The 16,528-nt window shown below is 34.6% G+C and overlaps 2 protein-coding genes across 5 annotated transcripts in view; one reads left to right on the top strand and one right to left on the bottom strand.

The window, feature by feature from the left end:
- Nucleotides 1-5,412, bottom strand: part of TfIIS (RNA polymerase II elongation factor) — a 77,981-nt gene extending 72,569 nt beyond the window's left edge. For both annotated transcript variants that reach the window (XM_014363179.2, XM_089589200.1), the window contains exons 1-2: nt 5,178-5,412; nt 4,896-5,073 (exon numbers count right to left, since the gene is read on the bottom strand). In XM_014363179.2, coding sequence (XP_014218665.2) covers nt 4,896-5,073; nt 5,178-5,246 — 247 coding nt within the window. In that variant the 5' untranslated portion in view covers nt 5,247-5,412. The remainder of the gene's footprint in view (nt 1-4,895; nt 5,074-5,177) is intronic.
- A 783-nt stretch (nt 5,413-6,195) lies between these two features.
- The window catches only part of alphaSnap (Alpha-soluble NSF attachment protein), a 242,775-nt gene continuing 232,442 nt past the window's right edge, over nt 6,196-16,528 (top strand). Inside the window, exon 1 of one of the 3 annotated variants that reach the window (XM_089589214.1) lies at nt 6,196-6,456. The gene's annotated coding sequence lies outside the window, so the exon portion shown is untranslated. The remainder of the gene's footprint in view (nt 6,457-16,528) is intronic. The other 2 variants (XM_089589213.1, XM_089589212.1) reach the window with 2 other exon arrangements.

The raw sequence follows: 16,528 nt of genomic DNA, 5'->3' as shown, positions 1-16,528 counted from the left end.
TACGTAAAACGTCTGTAGCCAATCAGCAGCGAGCACAGAGAGAGATAGAAAGGTAGCTCAGTGTTGCATCTCTTTTCAACGTGTTAACGCTCACACTTACAGGCTTGCCTACTCTATCTATAATATCTCTATGGTCCCGACTGGGAAATTTTTTTTTTTTTTGTTACAGTGTACATTTTCATGAAGGTCGTACTGATTACAACCAGTGAGCCTAAAGGTAGCACCGAAAGACTTGTGAAGTTGGCGCCCGTAAATATTAAATATTAATATTTTGCACCCATTCAGGGCTTAAACGATTCCTCCTTACTTGCGGATTTATCCTCCACTTGAATTTTTATTTGCGGATCAATAGTTTGCGAGATATTTGCAAAATAAAAAGTCGAAAATGGGCGCGGCGCTGAAGTAGAAAAAACTTTGTTTTAAGTGCTAAATTGGGTTAAAATCCAATTCTACCTGTACAATTCGATTCCTCCTCATTTGCGGATTACGGAGGTATATAAATTAATGTAATTAAATGTCACAAAGTTTGTAAATAATGAATTTAATTATTGAGTGAGAGAATCTAGTAACTTTTGTCTAGTGACTTTTGGTCCAGTGCACCGTTCCTGTTGTTCGGTACATGTCGTTTCCTCCGTACAGCGGGTTCTACAAAATATTTATCAGAATAGAAAACTTTAGTAGGTATTAATCTATTAATTATTAGTTATTAGTTATTCAGCCTTTGGGTAAATACACACACACAAACACATTTTTCGATGACTATGCAATCTAGAGTAAACCCATTTAATAAACATTTTTTAAAATTGAGTACTTTTAAATTTATTACTGGGGCTGTGTTTGCATAGGCTCCGTTTGTAGTATGTTAAGGTCACGTGATCATTTATGATAAGTGCGAGTGAGACGGTGACATCATGCTGTCTCCCTCGCACTTATGATAAATGATCACGTGACCTTAACAGACTTAATAACAAACAGAGCCTTAGGCGAACACAGCCTGTGTCACTTTTATCCGTTTCCACTGGTCGGTAACTTGATCTTCAATTCGCCTGATTGATCATTTACGCGTGAAATTTGAATGCTTGAGCTGTTTTCTAAAACTTGTCCAAACAAAATTATGACTTGTGTGCTTACTTAGCTGTGGCTTGTATTGTAATGATAGCTGTACTGCTACTTTTTAGTTGTGTTGTTATTTGTTTCTTGAATAACAACAAATATTAAAATTTCGCACGTAATGAATAAATATTAGTCCAGAGTGTTTGCCACAATAGATTCCAGATATTAGATTCTCAAGATGAAAAATCTGTATCTATTGACAAATAATATTTTCTTTGAGTTTCAAGTATGTAATGTATGTGTGTGTGTGTGTGTATTGACTCAAAAGCTGAATAACTTATAACTAATAATTAATAGATTAATACCTACTAAAGTTTTCTATTCTGATAAATATTTTGTAAAACCCGCAGTACGGAGGAAACGACATGTACCGAACAACAGGAACGGTGCACTGGACCAAAAGTCACTAGACAAAAGTTACTAGATTCTCTCACTCAATAATTAAATTCATTATTTACAAACTTTGTGACATTTAATTACATTAATTTATATACCTCCGTAATCCGCAAATGAGGAGGAATCGAATTGTACAGGTAGAATTGGATTTTAACCCAATTTAGCACTTAAAACAAAGTTTTTTATACTTCAGCGCCGCGCCCATTTTCGACTGTTTATTTTGCAAATATCTCGCAAACTATTGATCCGCAAATAAAAATTCAAGTGGAGGATAAATCCGCAAGTAAGGAGGAATCGTTTAAGCCCTGAATGGGTGCAAAATATTAATATTTAATATTTACGGGCGCCAACTTCACAAGTCTAGCACCGAACGTAAACAATAAATTGAAATAAGGTCTACCAACACAAGCGCCTATCACCTAAAGACCCGGGGCGCTTACTGGCCACTCTGTTAAATAACAAAATTATTAATTAATAACACAAGCGCATATCACCCGATGACCCAGAGCGCTTACTGGTGACTCTGTTTAATATATAAATTATCAATAAATAACACAAGCGCCTATCACCCGATGACCCAGGGTGCTTACTGGGGTCTGATCGGGGCATTCGATATCTCGCTCAAGTAAGCAGTTTTTTCGATAATCCCTAAAGTAAGCATGCACATTATCGTTATTTTTGGTTATTTTATAGGGATTATCGAAAAAACTGCTTATTTCAGCGAGATCGAGCGAGATATCGAATGCCCTGATCAGACCCCTGGCCACACTATTAAATAATTATTAACTATTTGATTATTAATAAGACAAGCGCCTATCACCCGATCATCCGGGGTGCTCACTAGCCACTACGTTATGTATGGGTCATTATGTGATAGGTGCTTGTGTTATTATTTAACACTTCAACATTTTTTACAGTGGCCAGTAAGCACCCTCGGTCATCGGGTGATAGGCGTCTGTATTATTATTTAACATTTTATTATTTATTGGAGCGTCCATTAAGCACCCCAGGTCATTGGGTGATAGGCACTTGTGTTATTGATTAACAATTCATTATTTAAGAGAGTGGCTAGTCAGCACCCCGGGTCATTGGGTGATAGGCACTTGTGTTATTAATTAACAATTTATTGTTTATAAGAGTGGCCAGTAAACACTCAGGGTCATTGGGTGATAGGCACTTGTGTTGTTAGACTTGATTTGAATTTCGCGCTTTACGTTTGGTACTACTTTAGGGAACACTGGTTAGCTTGTAACTAAAGCAGTACATTTTTATTTAAAAACACAGATGTTTGTATTGGTATTAATAAAATCAACTCATGAATTTTTATTATAATTAATCCTACATACATGTACGTACAAATAAAGTTACTTTTGCACAACAAGGACACTATAGGGGCAGATGTTTTCTTACAAAACGACATTTAATGTCAGAAACTGATCCACGTCATTTACAGGTATTTTCTTGAAAGAAACTAAGTAAATGACGGAAGGTAACTTACCTACCCACCACTGGTACCATATCAAATTTATTATTTTGATTAGACCCCAGCAGTTGTGACTATAATTTATCAGGAAGGTTTCCGCTGTAGCTGGGAGGAAGGATAAGTTATCATGGTATCTGCACAGTGCTGGAACTATCATTTGAGATACTGGTCGCAAATAATTGCTTTCTATACTTAGTTAACAACACCAACAATTTAAAAACCACGATTTGCGACCATCATGTTTTTGAAGGCAATTTCGTAGGTTATATAGTTGTATATAGCTATGTAGTGCACATGTAGTGCATCGAAAAAATTAGAAATCGGGCTTTGTCGAATTTTGACTCGCCATCCTGACGTATAATAGTGAGTGCAAACGACAAGTTCTATTAATTATCTCTATCAAGAATCTGAAACCATGGTGTGACCATTTTCTATGAAGGAAAGGGCATTTGGCAAGTAAAAATTCATCTAAAAATCCGAAATCGTGCTTTACCGACTTTTTGTTACTACTCTGGCTAGCGCAGGACTCCTACATTCATGATCAGTAGCAAAAGTCAGAGTGGCAACTAAAAACTGGTAAAAGCCCGATTTCACACTTTTTGGATAAATTTTCATCCATAATTGTCTTTCCCTACAAAGAACTGTTGTAACTGATGGTTTTAAATTGTTGGTAAAGTTAATAATCAACCTTGTCGTTTGCAACCAGTATCTTACCCTGAAGTTTTAGCACTAGACAGATGCACAATAACTCTTCCTCCCTCAGACATACTGCAAAAATCCATTCGAATTAAGGTGGCTCCAGTGGCCTCAATGTTAAAATTATAAATAACCTAATCGAGGTTAATAAAATTGAATTATATTCTTTGAATTCCCATCTTTCTATTCATATAAAAAAAAATTAAGGTTGACGATGAAAATTGTAAGAAATCATGCTTACAAAATCGTAGTTTTAAGACGGGTTAGATAGGAAATGCAAGCTTACGCGATATACAACCTACTGCTGCACTTATATAAATAACCCGTAAGGTGTAAAAAATATACTATATTGTATATATTATTACGCAGTTTTCGATGACATGAGAAAAGTGTCTTGTTATCGAACAAAATCTTTAAATAATTGGAGACTAAGTATACAGTTGCGAGTGCAAGTCAGCTCTCAGCTGTCTGCATTCTGCAGAGTACATATATATAGGTATAACTACTCTTAAACTTAAGAGCGTACCGTAACAGTTCATCAATTAGGGCACCGTAAAACTTTTTGGTTTTTTTATATTAACTTACTAAAGTAACAGATAAAATGTAGAATATGGCTTACAACAGTCTCTACGATAATTTTATACCATATTTTAAAGAAAATAATGATTAATTTTTAGTCTCCCCATTTTGATACGGCACTAGGCGCTGGAGCCACCTTAATTACGTTCACGACTACAGAAAATGTGTCGTACTTCTCACAACCATCAGAATCCTCAACTAAGCACAAAAAGGTTCGTGGCTCTTAATCTAAGAGATAGCAACTATTGAAACATGGTCTGCCTTGTCACAGCCGTGAGACGTTGCCATACTTCCTCTAGTAGTACATGTGCGCTCTAAAGAATATTCTGGTAAATTACTGAAACTATTTTGCACTTTAAATTAAATAGTTATTTGCCATAATTACAACTATTTATTTCTTATTATGAAAAAAAAATTCTTTTTAATGAAAAATATATATGTATAACTGAACCAAATAACATCAAACTTCAGATGAAACTTTGTGCAAATTATCGCACAGTTAATGTATCACAAATTAAGAAATGAATGTATGTAATCAAGACTGCATGAAATCATACCATAACAAATACATTTTCAACATGTTACAATCAAACCATCTATTTTATAACGTGTCAAAATTCATTCTAACCTGACAAAAACTTCTTCCAGTTCTTGATCAAGGTTTTGGAGAGACCTATAACTTCATCATCTTTACTTGACTTCCGAAGAGCATTTACTGTCATTCCAATTCGTGTTTTTTGGAGTAAATCTAGGTTCACTGGTAACTGTTGTAGAATTTTAAGTAATTCAAGAGCTTGTTCTTGACCCTAGAAAATTTTTAATAACCATGCATTGAAGAAAAGAACGTTTTTCAGTCAAGTTGTACAATATGAGTCTTAATTTTTGTGTTTAATTTCAAATGAGTTTGTACCGTTCCATCACCATTGGTCATTTTTATCAATTTTCGTTGGATATGCAATACTTCTTCCTCAGCACTCATTGAGTAATATAAAATGCAACTTAATTAATTTCTTGAAGGAAATTGAAATATGTCACGTACTCATTAATAGCCACTTATTATCACACTAATTATTATGATACTTTGACTAAGCTTAATTTAAAAAGATACACGAAATAAAATCTGGAAATTAAAAATATTTGGTACTAGAAATTAAGGGCCTTTGCACGCGAATGCGATAAGAAGGGAAATAAAGACTTAAGCACGTAAGTGCGATAAGAGTAATAGACATAGAGGTATAAGATCTTATACCTCTATGGTAATAGACCAAGAGCTGAGGCTGAGGCCAAAGGGTAGTTAAAATTTTAACCAGCCGCCACTCGTACCAAAATTGAGGAACTTAATTATTTGTGCAGATCCGAAGTATTTTGGTCATATATAGTTCTGGTAAAGAGTTATGTGGTAATTATAGTTGTGCCACATGGTCTTTTTTACTAAGTAGCCGCAACTCACAGCATTATATGTAGAAAAAAAAGTGAATATCTGAAAGTGCCATTTGCGGCAAGATTAGAATGCATCTTTTACCCGGAACTTGACCTTCAAAAATATATATGTGATCTCCACAAATCATACAGTTCCTAAATTTTGGTTCTAGTGGCGGCTGGTTAAAATTTTGACCAGCCCTGATCTCAGCTCTTGGTCTAACAGTTTTGGGTATTTTTTTCGAGTCGAAATTAGGAAGTTGCTCGTGGAGTTTGCAGAGCTGGGTCCGTACCATATCGCTTTTCTTCGCTTTGCGGGCCTATGTTAAAACATATAGGCTCGCGAAGCGGAAAGAGTTATATGGTACGGCTCCTGAGAACTAGAATTAGAGCCACTAAGGACCGACTTAATTTTTCATAGGATTTAATATTGACCTGGCATATTAATGCCTAACCAGGGTCCGTACCATATAACTTTTTTTGCTTTGCAGGCCTATGTTATAACATAGGTCGATGTACTGAAAAATAGTTACATGGTACGACCCCAGGTAACGGATACACTACCCGGAATAAACCAGAGGACGGAGAGCGCAGCCTACATCTCTGTGGTCTATGACCATGAGCCAGGTCACATCAGTGCTTGTGACACAAGTGATCGTGAGGTTGGCTGCCTTCGTTACATGTAAAATAATTGTTAATTTAATGTTTGTAATTTAATGTCATTTGCATTCCACGATTTTTTTCAAATACTGAAAAATCACTTAGCATAAGTAATTATAAATTAATTTTTGCACTTATTACATTACTTTTTTATTGTAACACTTTGTAAGTATTTTAATAAAGAAAACGAATCCAAGCACCATTGTTCTGATAATCCTAACAGTACTTGGGCATGCTTGTTTGAGTTTCTTAATCTTTTTTACAATATAAATGCGGCTTGGTTTTACATTTTTCATGAATGTTTTATGATTATAGTATGCATACTCCAAAGCTATCGGAGGTAGTACTGTTTTTGAGCCCCATTACATCTTTTTCTTCTAAAAAATGGACGATTAGCATTTTAAAAAACTAAAAAAGTTTGAAAAGATGGTGTATAAGTGCAGTATCGTATCCAAAGTTATCCACACACATAAACACACTAATTGTAATGTCAGTCGATCGTTAGCTGTTTAATCAAGTGATCATAATAATTTCTTTTGAACTATGATCTTTGTATTACCTCATTGAATTAGAGTTGTAAACTCGATTAAGCAATATATCTATGGTTGGAATTTCTAACATACAGGTTTAGTTCATCTTGAAATGTATGCTTTTAGAAATTTGTAAATTATTTTAGTTGTGTTCCAAGAAGTATATTATATGAGAATCAATGCTTGAATCGTGGTGTCACAGAAACTATAATCTCTCTTAAAGATTTTACTGTATCTTTATTAACGAAACTTGCGTCTTATCGCAATACACGAAATATGTAAGATGGTTCATAATCAAATTAATTTATTTGGTATGTGATGCAATATTTTCAATATGTTGAGGAATCTGCTACAAATTGAATGTTTAAAGTGCGTGAAGTTGTTTTAAAAAGTGTTGAGCTTTCTAGGAAAAAACATTCAAGCTGTTACATTGACTCCTCGAAGAGATAATCAAGAAAATGTAGTTAAAATGTCACTTCCATACCCTGTCCCAATCTCAGTTCCGCACCTAAAAGCACCTGCTAGGTAAAAATTAAGCTTTTCTGACGTGTCCTTACATGTACATCGTTAAGTGTCGACGTTGTATGTTCCATTCATGCCGTAACATTTATTTTTAACCTATAAGCAAGAGTGTTAACCGAATATGTGACCCACGATTTGAGCAAAAATGTCGGTTTCAGTGGAAATTACTGTAATACCTTTTATTGGTCACTTTTTTAGTCTCACGTTATGACAAGATGAATGCGCAAGCCAAAGCTTTAAAAGATTCTAATCTCATTAATTGACACACGTTTCTATTTTCAATTTTTGTGTGAACAATAATTTTAGTTACTTCAGGCATTCTCTGGCTCTAGTACTTATTTTATTTATGTTTTTATTTATTTCATACTCCGTTCCTTACGGGTTTGGAGGGGTTCCGTAACATTTTTAGCTATTCTTAAATATTCTTTCTCCTATGCTCCATGCATTTTTCATGGCTATCACTGCTTTCCTTTTCCTTTCTTCTATATGCCTATCGTTTCTCCCATTTTTCTGTAGTATATATCCTAAATATTATTTCTTTTACTTCTTCTAATTCCTTACTCCTCCACTTCCACCTTCTATCATTCCTCTTTCTTTTTTCGAACACTAAAATTTTCGTTTTTTTCTCACTTAAAATCATCTTTTTATTTATGTACTTTTTGAATCTTTTTAACCTTTTTAACATCTCTTTCAATTCTTCTTCTCTATCAGCTATTAATACTATATCATCCGCGTAAGATAGACTCCATACTTTTTCATTACCAACTCTGCATCCTCCCACCTGCCCTTTCTTTAATTCCTGCTCCAGATCCGCTAAGTACACATTAAACAGCGTCGGGCTCAGTAGGCAGCCTTGCCTCACACCTTTCTCTGTCCAAAATTCCTTGGATTCCTCTTCTCCAACTTTAACTACATTTCTCGTTTCTTCATAAATATCCATAATCCTATTTCTTAGCTTTTCACTCACTTCCATTTCTATTAATCTTTCCTTTAAAACTTTCCTATCCACTCGATCAAATGCTTCCTTTAAATTAATAAAACATGTAAACAATTTTCCCCTTTCTTTGCCTTATTTTTCATCAACAATGTGTTTCAATGTGTATATAGCTTCTATTACTCCTCTCTTTTCTCTGAAACCAAACTGGCTTTCTGATAATTTACCTTCGATTTCCTTTTTCAACATCTCATTCAACATACTCGCATAAATCTTATATGCTGTACATGTCAATGGAACTCCTCTTTAATTTTTTAACATATCTTTATCACCTTTTTTGTGAATCAAACAAATCGTACCTTGCCTCCACTGATCCGGTAATTCTCCTTTTTCCCATACTTTTTTCAGCAATTCCCAAAGAGCTGCATCCACTTCTCCTGGCATGTTCTGCCATACTTTATTTTCCAGCTTGTCTTCTCCTGGTGCTTTTCCTACTTTTAATCTGTCTATCTGCCTCTCGAACTCTTCCTTGCTCATTTCTTCCTGATCCTCTGCATTTGTTCTTGCCTCTTCCTTTCTTGTCTCTTCTCTCAATTCCTTCTTCATTCTTCCCATCTAACTTTACCTTCTCCACTCTTCTATTGTGAACTTTTTAGATATTTCTCTCCTTCGTTTTTTCCTGTACTTGTTTATATATTTCCGCACTTCGCCTTCCGATGTTGCATTTTTTATCTCTTCTTCTTCTAATCTTTCAAACCTTTTCCTTTTTGCCTCACACCAGTTCCTATACTCTCTTTTTTTATCCATGTAATAACTTCTTTCTATTTTATTTTTTCTCCACCTTTTCATTATTCTTCTTAAATCCTTCTTCTTCTCCTTCCATTCTTTATCGTGCCATTTTGTATCCCCCATCTTCAACACTTTACACTGTTTTTCCATCTTAGGTACTGCACTTTCTATTTTTTCTTTCAATTCACTCCATCTTTCTTCAACCTCTTTTCCCTTCCGCTCCCAGTCTTTACATTTTTCTCCATACTGATCAATCAATTCTTGAGTCCAATCCCTCCTTGCCTTTGTTCTCTCTTCTTTCTCTACAATTCCTACCTCTACTTCCTTTTCTAAGTATACTTCTAGCAGCATATGATCTGATTCCGTTCTTTGTCCTATCTTCATTTCCTTACTCTGATCTAACGCTTCTTGACATCCTATTGCGTAATCTATTACCGACTCTCCTCTGCTACCAACGTATGTGAATTCTAATTCTTCTCCTTTTTGCCTATTTACTATACACCATCCTTCTTCTGTTATTTATTTTATTAGTCTTCTACCTTCCTCATTGATCTTTTCGTCTTTCGACTTTCTTAACCTTACGTCCTTGTCGTCACTATTACTCTCACTATCACTTTCATTAATCCAACCTCCTCTCCCAGTTCTCGCATTCCAATCTCCTAGTATAAGTACACATTCACTTTCCTTCGTTTTTACTTTTTCCTTTATAATTTCCATCGTCTCTGCTACATTTTCACTATACACTCCTATGATCTTCCACTTCTGATTTCCGTGTTTAATCTCCTGTATTACTATATTATCGCTCCATACTTCATGATTTCTACTCTCTAATTTTTTGCTTATTCCTAATATTACTCCTTCTTCCGCTCTACCTTTTTTATGCTCTCTAGTCGCTGCCATACACTTACACTCATAACTTTTTGACAACTCACTTACTACATTATCCCACTTGTCCTGTTCCAACCATGTCTGTACCAACATTATCACATCAAATTCACTTAAATACTTCCACACTTCACTGTCCTTATTTAGCACTCCCGCAATGTTCCACGCACAAACACTAACATTTCTTCTTCTCACTCCCTCCTACTCTACATCTTCTTGTTCTCCTCATACTTGGTTCCTCCTTCTTTCCTCTGTAAAATCTCCTTTCCTTTCATCAAATCTAAGCCACTCACCATTGATCAAAATCTTCATATATCCAACTTTTGTATTTTTTCCTTTGTTCCTCTGCTCTTTTGACTTGTTTAAAATGAATCTTTGGATCTCTCTTACTCTCTCTGTTAGATCGCTTTCTATGTAAACACCTCTCCCCAGATGTTTTTTATTCCTCATTACTTCTTCTTTCATTTCTTTACTTGCCAGCCTTACTACCACCAACTTCCTCACATTTTGCCCAGCGTTTACACTAATCTCTTTAGCCTTCTCTATCTTGACTTTCACTTTTATCTTTTCTTCAACATATTCTTCGAACTTCTTCTCCAGCTTCTCTCCTTCAATATTTGCTCCTTTTATAACAATGTTCGGTCTCCTTTTCTCTCTCTCAGCTTTTTGTGTTTCCCATTCCAACTTGCTTATTCTTTCTTCTAACGCCTTATTTTCTTCTGTCCACTGTCGCCTTTCTTTTATCTACATCTGTTTTTCCTCTTTCCAATCTTCTTCTCTTCTTTCTAGACTACTAATCATGCTGTCCAACTTCCTTTCCAACCTGCTCATCTTATCGCCCAATTCTTTATTCTCCTGATTTTCTTTTGTAAAATTCAATAGAGTCTGTTCCTTTATTTTTGCATTTATATTATTTCTTGTATTCATACTTGCTGCTGGCGGTTTTACGGCCATTTTTAAATTTTTCCGATAATGCCGTTTTCTACTTTACTGACTTCCTGCTTCTATTGACCAGAAATTCTATTTACCAGTCTTAGTCGACAAAGTAGTGATCTTTCTTATTGACCTCAATATTGCTTTTTTCAGGATCCTTCCTCATCTACCTCTCAGATTACCCCTTTTATCGACCTCTTTCTCCAATTGCCGCTTCTTTCTTCTTATAATATCTTTTCTAACCTCACTTTCTTTCGAACTTTATTGCACTTTTTCTTTTACTTTCACCACTTTAACACTGTTTTCCTGTCCTTTTGTCTCTCGTTTTTCCGCTCACTAATACCTTTCTTTATCATCCCCTATTCTTACTATCCACTCCTTACTTGCCTTACACGCGTACCGTTCTCTTTACCCTGACACTACCACACTAATCTCACTTCATCCTTTCAAACTTTTATAATTAATCACTTTACACTTTTTTCTCTGCTGCTTCTTCACTTTTTACACTTCTTCGTACTTTTTATTTCTTTTATTTTTACTTTAATTACTTTTTATTACTCTTTTCTACGGAGCGTTCTCTCGACACGTCCGCACTCTCTCGCATGCACAACGGAACTCGGCTCTAGTACTTTGTAACTCGGACATTTCAGGAAGAAAATTTTTCTTGGGCTCTTTATTGGGAAAAGTAGTTTTATGAGCGAAAAACCGTTTATGCTGAGGATGTTTAGGAGAAAAGTTTAAAATGTAGAATAGTGCTAGTAAAATGTTTGCTATTTTAAAGCATACCAGGACTCCTCATGAATTTTTCCAGATTTCTTACCAGGGGAGATTTTTGAGAAAATATTAATTAAATATTGACAGTTTAACACGGTCTCTTATGAGAGAACAAGGTTAAGTTGCCTTTTAATTGAAAATTAGGGCATGTTATAAATGTGTTAAAGTAAAAATAAACGTTTTTATAAATACTTCGGTACAAAAGGAAAATAATCAACAACAAAAATCGTGACTTGCCAGGCATTTTTGAAGTTATACTTCTATAGGAACGTTCTGCCCTACGGAGTAAAGGTGCATATACATAATGTTTTATGTTTTTCAGAACTATGTCTTAAGCTTTTCAGATTCGTGTCTTCCGTGTATAAGATACATCGTCTTAAAACTGTCAGACATCCCGCGTGATTCAAAATTATAAACGTACATGCAATACTGCAAATCAAGTAATACGTTCTTGTGAGGATAAACTTTAATTATCTAACAAAACTATCCACACATATGTCAACAATTATTTATGTCCACATAATTACCATAGTCTTTACATGTAAATGTAATCTGAAAATTGAAATATGTTACGTAAATATCATTTTGGTCTAATCATAGAGTCAAATAATATTTTATTTATAGGTTGTAAATGTTTACCATCTCGTTTGTAAAGGATACCATTGATATCTTCTAATTATCACTTTATTGATCCCTAACTCAAGTTATGACGTCAACCATGACGTCATTTGTGGCATCGCAAAATACGTCATTCATGACGTCGTGAATGACATCACATTGACGTCAATATGACGTCATTTACGACGTCGCAAAAAGCGTACTTCACGACGTCTCAAAAGATGTCATTTACATAGGTTGTTGTTAAACAAAGGGCTGTTTGAAAGCATTTGATGGTTTCACAGGTGCTACTATCAGGATGGTAACACCAAAACACAGGAATTCAAAAAGTTTTGACATTTAGAAAGTTTTTTCCCATTTTGAAAAAAAAATAAAAACTTTTTTTTTATTATAAAAAATACTTGAACCCCCTGGTTTTAGTGTTATCATCCAGATAATAGCACCTACAAGGCCATCAAATGCTTTCAAACAGACCTTTGTTAAACAACAACCTATGTAAATGAAGTCTTTTGAGACGTCAGAAGTACGTCTTTTGCGACGTCATAAATGACGTCATCTTGACGTCAATATGATGTTATTCACGATGTAATGATTGACATATTTTGCAATGTCATAAATGACGTCATGATTGAAGTCATATCTTGAGATAGGGATAGTATCGTCCACTGAACAACAATTAGATGAATACGAGGGGAGAAGCGGGTGTGGCCGGCACCCTAACTTAAAGTAATTATTGCAATTTCATTTTAAAGTTTTTTCATAATCTGAAAAAACGACAAGAAAAAGTAGCATGTAAAGATAGTATTGGACTCGTTAAATCAATACTAGAAGATTCGTTTTTTTATTTATTTAACGAACAACAGAACCATCAAAAACTGCTGGTTATGCCCACCTATCGGGCATGGCTGGCATGAGGGTCGGGCAAAACGGGCATAGGAAAGCTGGCAACGAGCAGAACGCTGTATATAGGTATACACTTGCGTGATTATTACGATAACGTTTTACGTAAAAGTAGAGAGAAAATTACGGTGAAATTTTATCGATCATGTTTTTAGACATTTATTTATTAATTATAAAACTTGACTAGTTATAATATACAGTTTTTTTAATTATCCAAGAACCAAATTGCATCTTACCATCTTATCTTTTAATGGCATTTATAAACTCTCAATTTATTCATTTACTTATAATCTATTGTTGATTCATATTAATACCTAAGTAATACCTACTTAGAAAGTACCTTTGCACTTTGTTTTTGAACACTTTTTTTTGGTTAAATGCAAGGTTAGGTCAGTTCGTTATGTTTTTAATCTGCGGCGCTGCGATCGCTGCTCATGCCAGTCATGCCCACCTGGAGGTGCCGAACCTGCCCGCCCTGACATATTTATTTAAAAGTAACATAATTGTTTTTCCGTGCATCCAATGCTAACGCAACAAATTGGAAATTAAAGCTTAAGACTTTATCTAACAGATGGTAAGTATCTCTTACCCCTAAACACATTGGCTATTATTTTTCAAACAAAATAAAAAATGACAGCCGGACGACTGGTTTTTCGATGAAAAGTTTAGAAGTGTCTTAGAAATTTACGGTTTACTTTTTTTATTGCATATATGGTGAGGAATATCGAGGATGCTTCTAAGATTAGTTTTTGTGCTGAATCAAATGGAAATTTATTACTATGGAGGATAAATTGGAGGTGCCAAATCGATCCGCCCTGCCGGCCACACCCGCCTCTCCCCTAATAGGTAAATTATTAAATGAGACGTCCACTTATAGGTAAATTTAAATTACAAGTCCGGCTTGAACAAAGAGCTTTGCTTCATCACAATCATCATGATGAATCATCAGTCAAATCAAATCGCTCGGGATGTCTGGCAGTTTTAAGACGGTGAAACGTAAGACACGAATCTGAAAGATTTAAGACATGGTTCTGAAAAACATAAGACACCATGTAAGTGCAGCCTTAGTCAACGATTTCAGATTGGTGACCTTGAGAAAAAAGGTAACGGAAGTGGATTTTGCTTGAGTCTCCCCCTGTGACCCACCGCTCATGACGTGCTTCTGGTTTGCTGTACATCACACCACACTCACTACAGCACTCATTCCGAATTTATTTCTTTTTCTTATGACCAATTTCTTAAGTTCTCAAAGAGATTTAAACCCCCGACCCCTTGCACATGAACCAAGGCCCTTACCTACTCTGCTATGATCGGCTTCAACACTAAAGAATCCATTACTTCATTTTATCATACAGTTCATAACTTATTTTCAATGTAAATTTTTTATTCATTTATTCATTATTAATTTTTACTTCTAAAATAAATAAATAATTGTTTATAAAATTTTTTCACATTTTTTCAGAATTATTATTCATAAAAAAAAAAATTTCCGTACTATATAAATACAATAATTGATTTTTATTTTTCCTTTGTGATTGAGGTGATTTTTTGACTTAAGGGAGCTCACTCGTACCTAACCTTTTTGACATATACGATCAGCAGTATTGTAACTTGCATGACTATATATACAGATATAACGTGACATACTAACGGTAGCTGTCGAAGGAGAATTATTTTATTCACTAATTTATTGCTTATTTCATAAGCCGTGAACGAAGATGAGACTATAGCTACGTAATCACCAAGTTTTAAGCTATTTTCTAAAAAAAATTTCAATCAAATCTTGACGTCGATTATCCAGATATGGCAGGTTATGTATCAGAAAAGTACTGATTCTCATAAGACTGCACGTTAAAAGCTCAATATCATATTATCAATATTTCACCTTATAAGCCATAAAGTGACTTGAAATTTGAATCGAAGGTATTTCATACACTAATTAATCTCTGTTCAAAGTAATATCAATATATTGACTTTAATTCTTTTAGCGAGTGAACTCCCTTAAGGACGTTTATCACATAGTTAACGAAGGAAAAGTTCAGCTCAAAATTCAGAGAGGTAGGGAGGAGCGCAAATACATGCTGCAACGCTGAAAATCATTTTTCTCATAAGGATAAACTTACATACACGCTTTAGCGCATACTTGACCTCTTTTTTTTGTGTAATTAAAGAAAAAAGAAAAAAAAAATTATCGATCTATTCGAAAATGAAACAGGTTTATCTAATAGCAATCTTTCATACAAATAAAATGAGAGCTTTATATAGATCTTATAAATCCAATTTAAAGCAATTTTTCCATAAGGTTACATGTTAAATTACAAATTTTTTAAAATAAATTTGTGAAAAAGAGCACAGTTAAACGATCTGCTATTTTATAAGGGTATTTCCTATTTTCTTAGAAAGTTGTCTTGAAACCATTGGAAGATTCTATAAAAGAGTAACTCTCTTGTACTGGCCAGATGCCATATTGTTTATATTGTAGCGTTCTATTAAATGTTGTTTATAATTGTTCTGTTGTTAGATATTACAACATTTATTGATATGTCACCCAACTAACGTAGTTATACTTATTCCGACGATAATTGCACCACCTTGGTACATAATATCGTTTCATACAAAGTATACTTAAATTTATAATTATATTATTTGCCGTATAAGTTTATAGAAGTATAACTTCTTAATTGGGTACCCAAGCAACCACTGTTCACTGGTTAAAAAATATAGTCAATTACAGTCGTACAGTTTGAAGTTTGTAGAGTGCAAGAGGAGGTGTGGGGTACGAGCCGCAATAGTATTCCAAAGCTGAAAATATCAAGTCCGTACCCGTCACTTCCGTATCTCTCAGCCGTATAAGTGTCTCTTCTTCTAGCTTTCATTTATCGGAACTTTACGAAACTTTTTTCCCATATTTTTGGGTTGAAACATGAGACACGTGTGTCGGCGTTTACTCTAATTGGTCATTTTTTGCGAGATACATCGAAGAATATCAATTCCACTTCCGACACTAGTAGCGAAGCTGTACATTATTTTAGGTGGTCCAAAAAAGGCTTAGATAACTGTTAAAATAAAGCTCTATTGATTAAAAAAAAAATTTGTCGAATTTGGTGCTAGCAATTGTAAGTTATGAGGATTTTCTTTTAAATTAAGGATTTCCGGCTAAAATCTCCGAAATCTCATTTTCCGCAATTTTCGTCGTTCCTCTTTAAACAGCTATCACTTAATTTTAAACTTATACATATGTTGGAACACCTTGCCAGTTAAGCTGACACTCTTTGCACCAATGGTGCATCGGGTCCA

The sequence above is a fragment of the Copidosoma floridanum genome, unplaced genomic scaffold, assembly GCF_036245765.1.
Source record: "Copidosoma floridanum isolate Cflo_tuat_1 unplaced genomic scaffold, Cflo_Japanese_pri ptg000008l, whole genome shotgun sequence".
NCBI lineage: Eukaryota > Metazoa > Arthropoda > Insecta > Hymenoptera > Encyrtidae > Copidosoma > Copidosoma floridanum.
This window is presented reverse-complemented; position numbering and strand designations above follow the sequence as displayed.